The sequence below is a fragment of the Rhinoderma darwinii genome, chromosome 4 (assembly GCF_050947455.1).
Source record: "Rhinoderma darwinii isolate aRhiDar2 chromosome 4, aRhiDar2.hap1, whole genome shotgun sequence".
NCBI lineage: Eukaryota > Metazoa > Chordata > Amphibia > Anura > Rhinodermatidae > Rhinoderma > Rhinoderma darwinii.
In genome coordinates, this window is record NC_134690.1 from 78977724 (window position 1) to 78988644 (window position 10921).

Sequence of the window (10921 nt, forward strand, 5' to 3'; positions counted from 1 at the left end):
TCAAATTTAGCAGGAATGGTTTGCGGATGCCATGTCGCATTTGCAAAGCCCCTGAGGGCACAAAACAGTGGAAACCCCCCACAAGTGACCCCATTTTGGAAACTACACCCCTTGAGGAAATTATCTAGGGGTATAGTGAGCATTTTGACCCCACAAATTTTTTGCAGAAATTATTGGAAGTAGGATGTGAAAATGAAAATCTACATTTTTCCCAATAAAACGTAGGTTTAGCTCATTTTTTTTCATTTCCACAAGGACTAAAAGAGAAAAAGCACCACAACATTTGTAGAGCAGTTTGTCCCGAGTAAAACAGTACCCCACATTTGATCATAGACTGCTGTTTGGACACACGGCAGGGCTTAGAAGGGAAGGAACCCCATTTGGCTTTTGGAGCTCAAATTTAGCAGGAATGGTTTGCGGATGCCATGTCGCATTTGCAAAGCCCCTGAGGGCACAAAACAGTGGAAACCCCCCACAAGTGACCCCATTTTGGAAACTACACCCCTTGAGGAAATTATCTAGGGGTATAGTGAGCATTTTGACCCCACAAATTTTTTGCAGAAATTATTGGAAGTAGGATGTGAAAATGAAAATCTACATTTTTCCCAATAAAACGTAGGTTTAGCTCATTTTTTTTCATTTCCACAAGGACTAAAAGAGAAAAAGCACCACAACATTTGTAGAGCAGTTTGTCCCGAGTAAAAGAGTACCCCACATTTGATCATAGACTGCTGTTTGGACACACGGCAGGGCTTAGAAGGGAAGGAACCCCATTTGGCTTTTGGAGCTCAAATTTAGCAGGAATGGTTTGCGGATGCCATGTCGCATTTGCAAAGCCCCTGAGGGCACAAAACAGTGGAAACCCCCCACAAGTGACCCCATTTTGGAAACTACACCCCTTGAGGAAATTATCTAGGGGTATAGTGAGCATTTTGACCCCACAGGCTTTTTGCAGAATTTATTGGAAGTAGGCCGTGAAAATGAAAATGTAAATTTTAACCAATAAAACGTAGGTTTAGCAAAATTTTTTTTCATTCCCACAAGGACTAAAGGAGAAAAAGCACCACAACATTTGTAGAGCAGTTTATCCTGAGTAAAACAGTACCCCACATGTGGTCATAAACGGCTGTTTGGACACACGGCAGGGCTCAGAAGGGAAAGAACACCATTTGGAGTTCAAATGTAACTGGAATGGTTTGCGGTGGCCATGTCGCATTTGCAAAGCCCCTGAGGGGTCAAAACAGTGGAACCCCCCCACAAGTGACCCCATTTTGGAAACTACACCCCTTGAGTAAATTATCTAGGGGTATAGTGAGCATTTTGACCCCACAGGCTTTTTGCAGAATTTATTGGAAGTAGGCCGTGAAAATGAAAATGTAAATTTTAACCAATAAAACGTAGGTTTAGCAAAATTTTTTTTCATTCCCACAAGGACTAAAGGAGAAAAAGCACCACAACATTTGTAGAGCAGTTTATCCTGAGTAAAACAGTACCCCACATGTGGTCATAAACGGCTGTTTGGACACACGGCAGGGCTCAGAAGGGAAAGAACACCATTTGGAGTTCAAATGTAACTGGAATGGTTTGCGGTGGCCATGTCGCATTTGCAAAGCCCCTGAGGGGTCAAAACAGTAGAACCCCCCCACAAGTGACCCCATTTTGGAAACTACACCCCTTGAGTAAATTATCTAGGGGTATAGTGAGCATTTTGACCCCACAGGCTTTTTGCAGAATTTATTGGAAGTAGGCCGTGAAAATGAAAATGTAAATTTTAACCAATAAAACGTAGGTTTAGCAAAATTTTTTTTCATTCCCACAAGGACTAAAGGAGAAAAAGCACCACAACATTTGTAGAGCAGTTTATCCTGAGTAAAACAGTACCCCACATGTGGTCATAAACGGCTGTTTGGACACACGGCAGGGCTCAGAAGGGAAAGAACACCATTTGGAGTTCAAATGTAACTGGAATGGTTTGCGGTGGCCATGTCGCATTTGCAAAGCCCCTGAGGGGTCAAAACAGTAGAACCCCCCCACAAGTGACCCCATTTTGGAAACTACACCCCTTGAGTAAATTATCTAGGGGTATAGTGAGCATTTTGACCCCACAGGCTTTTTGCAGAATTTATTGGAAGTAGGCCGTGAAAATGAAAATGTAAATTTTAACCAATAAAACGTAGGTTTAGCAAAATTTTTTTTCATTCCCACAAGGACTAAAGGAGAAAAAGCACCACAACATTTGTAGAGCAGTTTATCCTGAGTAAAACAGTACCCCACATGTGGTCATAAACGGCTGTTTGGACACACGGCAGGGCTCAGAAGGGAAAGAACACCATTTGGAGTTCAAATGTAACTGGAATGGTTTGCGGTGGCCATGTCGCATTTGCAAAGCCCCTGAGGGGTCAAAACAGTAGAACCCCCCCACAAGTGACCCCATTTTGGAAACTACACCCCTTGAGTAAATTATCTAGGGGTATAGTGAGCATTTTGACCCCACAGGCTTTTTGCAGAATTTATTGGAAGTAGGCCGTGAAAATGAAAATGTAAATTTTAACCAATAAAACGTAGGTTTAGCAAAATTTTTTTTCATTCCCACAAGGACTAAAGGAGAAAAAGCACCACAACATTTGTAGAGCAGTTTATCCTGAGTAAAACAGTACCCCACATGTGGTCATAAACGGCTGTTTGGACACACGGCAGGGCTCAGAAGGGAAAGAACACCATTTGGAGTTCAAATGTAACTGGAATGGTTTGCGGTGGCCATGTCGCATTTGCAAAGCCCCTGAGGGGTCAAAACAGTGGAAACCCCCCACAAGTGACCCCATTTTGGAAACTACACCCCTTGAGTAAATTATCTAGGGGTATAGTGAGCATTTAAAAAAATGTTTCAATTAAAATCCATGGATGTGTGATAAACTTTGAAGCACTCTTTTATGCACAGGCCAGGTTTGTCGGGACAGGTTTCACAATGATAAGTTGTGTCTCGTCTTCTCCCTCTGTTGTAACACACTTTACACCTTTTTTGGCTCCTTCCCTTTTTACCAGTGGGGGGGATTTCGCCAGGAAAGTGTTGCCCTGGTACAATACGTGGACCATCGCTTCTAGAAGTACTGGGGCTCTCCCCTTCCTGGTCCCCAAATACAAGGGCCTTGATAACCGCTTCTTGAAACTGAAGGAATGTCCCTGTCCGGCCTGCACATCGGTATAGCACGTAAGCGTTATACAATGCCATCTGTACCACGTGCACGGCCAGCTTTTTGTACCACGTCTTTGTTTTACGCATGGCACTGTACGGCTTCAGTACTTGATCAGAGAGATCAACACCTCCCATGTACTTATTGTAGCCGAGGATGCAGTCTGGCTTGGGGGTCATTGTGGTGCTACCTCGGACAGGGACAGGGGTGATGCCACTACCGTGTATTGTGGTCAACATAAGGACGTCCCTCTTGTCCTTATACTTGACCAGCAACAAGTTATCGCTGTGTAGTGCCCTGCTTTCTCCTTTTCTTAGGGGTTGCCCAATCAGATTTTTAGAGAGGCCTCTCTGATTTTTGCGCACGGTGCCGCATGCTACAGTACTTCTGGTGGAGAGGCATTTAAATAGTGGGATGCTGGTATAGAAGTTATCCACGTAAAGGTGATAACCCTGGTCCAGCAGTGGGTGCATCAAGTCCCACACTATTTTTCCACTAACTCCCAGGACAGGGGGGCATTCTGGAGGTTCTATCCTGGTGTCCTTCCCTTCATAAACCCGAAACCTGTAGGTGTACCCTGAGCTGCTCTCGCACAGCTTGTACATTTTAATTCCATACCTCGCCCTCTTGCTTGGCAGGTATTGGCGGAATTTTAGTCTCCCCTTAAAATGTACAAGGGACTCGTCTATTGCTATGTTCTTTTCGGGGGTGTACACTTCCTGAAATTTGGTGCAGAAATAATCAATCATTGGCCTGATTTTGAATAGGCGGTCGTATGTGGGGTCATCACGGGGCGGGCACTGTGCATTATCATTATAATGCAAAAATTTCAGAATAATTTCAAATCGTGCCCGGGTCATTGCCATGTGGTATAATGGGGTGCTGTATAAAATGTCCGCACTCCAGTATTGCCTAATCTCTGTTTTTTTTACTAGGCCCATATGTAGGACAAGGCCCCAAAATTTCATCATCTCCGCTGCCTCTATGGGGGTCCACCTAGCAAATGATGACGTGGGGTTTTGGGCTAAAAATTGTTGGGCATATAAATTTGTTTGGGCCGCCATTACATTAACAAAATCCTCAGTGAAAAACAGATTGAAATAGTGAATTTCTGCGAGGCCTACAGTCTCAAATAGAATTCCAGAGCTCCCTGTGAAATCTGGAATGTGAGGCTCATAATTATCAGGGGGTGGGTTCCACAGGGTATCGCTCATTTGGGGGGTTGCCTCAGCTGATGTCCTGGGGCGTCTTTGCGGGGGTTCCTCATCACTGGATGAGGATGATGAGGTCAAGATGAATGGGGCAATTTCCTCTTCTCCCTCGCTGGCCGATTCAGTGTCAGAGGCCAGGATGGCGTATGCCTCCTCAGCGGAGTAGAGCCTTTGAGATGATTGGGCCATTTTTATTAGGGGGGTATGTAGTGCTTCAACACGTGTAATACTCTTTATAGAGGTGGTTTTGTATGTTGTGCTTTTACACGTGTAATATGAAATTTATAGGAAAAAAAAAAGAAAAAGAAGAGAAGAATAAGAAAAATTTAGGAGAAAGAAATTTATTGAACGTTCAATATAGAACTGTAAAAAAAACTGAGCTACAACTGTGTCGCTACGCTATCAGAAATTTAGTGAACAAATTTCAGTTAAAAAAAACTGAATGTATGTCACTAAATGGACGCTGACTATAAGATGTAAATTTATACTAAAACTGTCGCTACGCTATCAAAAATTTAGTGAACAAACTTCAGTTAAAAAAAACTGAATGTTCGTCACTAAACGGACGCTGACTATAACGCTATAAATTTATACTAACTGTCGCTACGCTATCAAAAATTTAGTGAACGAACTTCAGTTAAAAAAAAACTGAATGTCCGTCACTAAATGGACGCTGACTATAAGATGTCAATTTATACTAAAACTGTCGCTACGCTATCAAAAATTTAGTGAACAAACTTCAGTTAAAAAAACTGAATGTCCGTCACTAAACGGACGCTGACTATAACGCTATAAATTTATACTAACTGTCGCTACGCTATCAAAAATTTAGTGAACGAACTTCAGTTAAAAAAAAACTGAATGTCCGTCACTAAACGGATGCTGACTATAAGATGTAAATTTATACTAACTGTCGCTACGCTATCAAAAATTTAGTGAACGAACTTCAGTTAAAAAAAACTGAATGTCCGTCACTAAACGGACGCTGACTATAACGCTATAAATTTATACTAACTGTCGCTACGCTATCAAAAATTTAGTGAACGAACTAAATGTCCGTCACTAAATGGACGCTAACTATAAGAAGTCAATTTATTCAAACTGTATAAAAAAATATATAGCTAGAACTTCTGCTATATATCTTTTTTTACAAAACGGACGTCAGTAAACGTCCGCTACTCTAATGCTAGTCTTTTTTTTTTACAGTTTTATAAAATGAAGAAAAAAAGGCCAAAAAAAAACCTGCGTAAACAAATTACCACTGAGGCTGATTATTAGACTCAGCACTCAGTAGCCGCAGGGCGCACGCAAAAAAAAGGTGCAGTAATAAAAAAGGCCAAAAAATAAAAAAAATTACCACGGATGCTGATCAGTGATGGCGGTCACTGATCAGCACTCAGTGGCCGCAGGGCGCACACAGGGAGGTGCAAAATACAAAAAAAAAGGAAGTCCTGTGCCAAAAATTGGCGGTCAGTGATGGCGGTCACTGATCCGCACTCGGCGGCCGCAGGACGTAAAAAGGGAAAGATGGGGAGGGTGGGATGGGGGGGGAGGGTACAGGGATAAGAAGTTTAGGAAAAAAAACAAGTGCTGCTGCTAAAAAAAAAAAAATCAGCAGCAGCACAGTTGATGATGATGACGGTTCACTCTTCTGCAGGAAGCAGTCGGATGAAGACGTCACAGCAGGATCGCAGCACAGAAGGCCTCAGATTCGGTAAGTTGGCTTCACAGACGGTCACACCAACTCTGCTCACCGTTCCTAACCGGAATGAGGTGGGCAGGGCTGGTGTAGGGTGTTTCAAACACCCGCCATGGCTGCGATTGGTCGGTCGGTGCTGACCGACCAACCATAGCGATCTGGGGGCTGGCATCACCGCCATTTTTTACATGGAACATGGTAGTCATTGGTGCTGTCCTAGACAGCACCAATCACCACCATATCACTGTGCCCTGTGGCACAGTGATTGGCAACAGCCGCAATTGGCCGGTCTGAATTGAACGGCCAATGGCGGCGATCGCCGATGCGGGGGGGAGGCGACACCCCCCTGGGCATCGTGTACAGATGTCCTGCTGTTATGAACAGCAGCCATCTTTACTTTAAAACTTTTATTTTTGATACGGTAACCCCTTCTGCATTTGACGTACATGTACGGCAAGATGCGGGAAGTCAATGCTTTCCATGACGTACATGTACGGCAATGTCGGGAAGGGGTTAAAACCACTGACAGGTGAAGTAAATATCATTGACGATCTGGTTACAATGGCGCCTGTCATGGGGTGGGATCTATTAGGCAGCAAGTGAACAGTCCGTTCTTAAAGTTGATGTGTTGGAAGCGGGAACAATGGGGAAGTGTAAGGATCTGAGCGACTTTGACAAGGGACAAATTGTGATGGTTAGACGTCTGGGTCAGAACATGTCCAAAATGTCAAGTCTTGTAGGGTGTTCCCGATATGCAGTGGTTAGTACCTACTAAAAGTGCTCCAAGGGAAGGGCAACCAGTTAACGGACAACAGTGTCATGGGGCCGAAGGTCTATTGATGCGCATGGGGATTGAAGACTAACCCGTCTGGGCCGATCTCCCAAAATAAATACTGTAGCAAAAATTGCTGAAAAAGTTACTGCTGGCCGTGATCGAATGGTGTCAGAACACACAGGGCATCACAGCTCTCTGCGTTCAGGGCTTTGTAGCCGCAGAGTACACAATATTAGGCAGGATGTTTTAATGTTATGGCTATATCCACATCAAAATCTTCCCCCACTGTATGTATTTAGAGCTACCTTGTATGGAACCTAAGGGTAGGAGGAATTGTCAGATCCAGCCCATATTCTTAGCACTGCATCGCACCTTATTACAGATGATGCGGCTGACAGCAATGGGTATAATATTGATGCCATGACCTATAAAAAAAAACTAGATAACCTGACTTGCCGTCATTGGGGCTTTAAGTGTATCCTCTGCTTTTATTTTTAGTTCATTTCTACACATGTAAATCAAGTATATAATCTTGTATATTCCATAAATTGCACCAATATTAGGCTGCTTATTTGCAATATTTTATCTAATTTTCCCTTTTCTATTTAGGTGTCTGGTCCACCAAAGAGGAACTAAAGAAGCTTAGACATCCAGAAGTCTTATATGAACCACAGCGCAAGCTCAACGATTATGAGCCCTCCATGTCTGGTTGGGAACTGGCACTACAGCGATGCTCCAACTGGTATAATGACACTTGAGCAATGACCCTTAACACTAAGGACACCAGATGGATTTGAGCGGTGGCCTTTGAAGGAGACTATAGTATTATGAAGGATGTGGCTGACACAATGGGTCGGCCTACCTGAAAAAGCAAAGAAATCTGAGCTCCCCTTTATTTTTACACTTGTTTCGCATTTGTATGTTTTTGTCCATATGGCTTTATTTATAACTGGATTAGTAGAACGCTACTTTTCTGAGCTTTCAATGCCGTTAGTATGGTCATTTACGTGCTTTGGTGTGATTGGGAATGTCTTGTCCTTAAAGGGGTATTCCCCACTATTGAAAATGAAGCGGCGTTCACGCATGTGCACTGCAACTCCATTCAATGTCTATGGTGCTGGCGAAGGCAGCCAAGTGTAGTGCTCTGCTGTTTCGGTCTTGCCCACAGACCTTAAATGGAGTGGCAGTGCACATTCGCCACCCCCTCACCATTTAAAATTCTCCGCACTGGGAGATCACGCAGTGAGGAGGACGGGGGTCAAGAAACCAGTTCGCTGGGGGTCCCAGCAATCATACTTTTATCACCTCTCCTGAGGAATTTCTACAAGTTCTATTCAGATGACTAGAATTTCTGCAACAAAATCTGCCACGTGTTATTTGAGTCTAAGAGGACAAAGTCTTGCAGGTGCAAAAACCATCGCTGCATTTTTGAGTTCATAATGTGGTATTTTCAGTCTGCCCATAGGTGGAACTGTTCCAGTTGGTAGTTGGCTAAACTCTAAGGCTGTGTTCACATGGACCACGACGAGTTTTTTTTACTCGTGGAAAAAAAACTCGTCTGCCTCCCATTGAAATCAATGGGAGGCATTTTCGGGCGGTTTTTGAGGAGTTTTTTGGTGTGGTTTCTGCCCCAAAAAACTCGTCAAAAAACTCAGTGTGAACAGGGCCTAACGGGTTACTAAACTTTCAACGAACTTCTGCCATGTTATAGTGACATGTCAGAAGTTTTGATCGATGGGGGTTCAAGAACTGAGACCCCCACCGATCGCTAAAACGAAGCGGCAGAACCGCTCGGGTGAGCGCTGAGCCACTTAGGTTTCTGACCGGCTTTTCTCAGAAAGCCGATGTAGCGATGTACGGACTCAAAACAGAGTCTATGGGCCCGTACACCAACTGCTCGGCTTCCCGAGAAAAGCCGATCAGGAACGAAGCGGCACAGCCCTCACCCGAGCCCTCCTCCCACTTAATTTTAGCGATAGGTGGGGGTCTCAGTGTTTGGACCCCCACCGATCAAAGCTTCTGACATGTGACTATGACATGTCAGAAGTTTGTTGAAAGTTTAGTTACACTTTAAATGTTGTTGGTTTTTACACAGTAATGTCAAGATAGATCCACTGCAGTCCATAAGTCATGGCTGGTTACAGTATACGGTCTAAATAGCAGAGTGGCAGGCTTAGATAAGCACAACAACCGGGAGAATATTCCACGAAAATTGTAGTTGAGAAGTAATTGCTAAAAAAAAATATGTCATGGTGCCCTAAAATGTACCTACAGATGGAAATATTTGGGTTAAAATATTAGGGAATTGTCTTTTATTGTGAGGGTAGGGACATATGTAGATGCCAAGGTGCGGCCAAACACCAAGTAAAGGTTATAAAATGTGAAATCTAGATCCATGATACCACATTATAAAGGTGATGCCAGCTTATCTGACTAGTTTTGCATTGATCTTTTCTTACAGATTTGTTATTAGTTCATTATAAAACATCTATCAATTAAATAATATTAAAGGGACACAACACCTAAAATCGATCTTCAATGAGATTCAGAAGCCCTTGCATGACCCTACTTGCTTAGAAGTGAATGGTAGGCCATGCTAGGCCACCTCTCTATTCATTCTCCATTTGGATGCTATGGCCACCTCGTCAGTCGGGGTTCCCTGTTTTCCAGATAGGTGAGGAAGTGTAACTGAAGTCCCAGCGCTCTGCTGGATCTATTGTACACTATTATTCCCATCAAATGTGACGGAAGTCTGTGACCTAGGATCTGAATGTAAACGCAGATGTAAACCGTCTTATTTATACTTTTCCAGGAGGAATAACGGAGGAATGACAATGCCGAATTCTGAGAAAAGATGCTTTAGCATTGTTATTTCATAGAGAAGTAATTACTAAAACAGATAACAGAGCTGATGCGTCTGCTTTAAGACCCTTTATTTACAGCACAGTTGGGTGGAGTTACCTTTTTAATTTCTAATTTACTGCCTGGCCTCACAGAGTACTGAAAGGGGATGGTTTAAATCATATTGTGCGTCACTAAAGGGAAAATTCATTACTTGTCCATGTTTACTTTTTGACGTGTCATCAACCTGTAAGAAAAGGAATGAAGGCAAAATAATTTTTGTACAGTAGGAAATAAGGAATATGTATAAATTGTTTTGTTAAATTACCTCAGTGTCTTTTAAGATTTGTAGATCTATATCCGTAAATTAACTCAAATAACTGGATGTATGTTGTAAATATCTGTAATAAAGAACAAATGTGATGTTTTAAACCTTTTTTTTAGCAATACTTTTTGAATTAGTCAGTAGAGTTGGAGAGTACGGAAGAGTTGGGAGGTGATGCCATTGGGACTAGTATGGGAGGGTCTCTTCAGCGTTTTAATTTTATACAGTGGATATAAAAAGTCTACACAACGCTGTTAAAATGCCAGGCGCTTGTCATGTTACAAAGTCGGTACATGATGAATAATTTCAGAACTTTTTTCCACCTTTAATGTGACCCATAATCTGTACAATTCCATTGAAAAACTGAAATCTTTTTGGGTGGAAAAATAAAAATAAAGAACAAAAAAAGTGTGGTTGCAGAAATATGCACACCCTTAAACTAATACTTTGTTGAATTACCCTTATGACAGCATTCAGTCTTTTTGGGTAGAAGTCTATCAGCATGGCACATCTTGACTTCAATAGTTGCCCACTCTTCCTTGCAAAAGCGCTCCAAACCTGTCAGATTGCGAGGGCATCTCCTGTGTACAGCCCTAATTAGGTCACCCCACAGATTTTCAATGGGATTCAGGTCTGGGCTCTAGATCTTCTTTGATCGTCTTCTAGTGAAGCCATTCTCTTGTTGATTTGGAGGTATGCTTTGGGTCGTTGTCGTGCTGAAATGTGAAATTCCTCTTCAGCTTTTTAGCAGAGGCCTGCAGGTTTTGTGCCAATATTGACTGATATTTGGAACTGTTCATAATTCCCTCCGCCTTGACTAAAGCCCCAGTTCCAGCTGCAGAAAAACAGCCCCAAAGCCTAATGCTGCCTCCACCATGC

The 10921-nt window shown here is 42.8% G+C and overlaps 1 protein-coding gene across 1 annotated transcript in view; it reads left to right on the top strand.

Annotated features, from left to right (window-relative positions):
• Positions 1-10149, top strand: part of GK5 (glycerol kinase 5) — a 40542-nt gene extending 30393 nt beyond the window's left edge. The window contains exon 16 of the mRNA XM_075861234.1: positions 7486-10149. Within this exon, the coding sequence (XP_075717349.1) occupies positions 7486-7634 (149 nt within the window). The 3' untranslated portion in view covers positions 7635-10149. The remainder of the gene's footprint in view (positions 1-7485) is intronic.
• Positions 10150-10921: the final 772 nt, after the last annotated feature.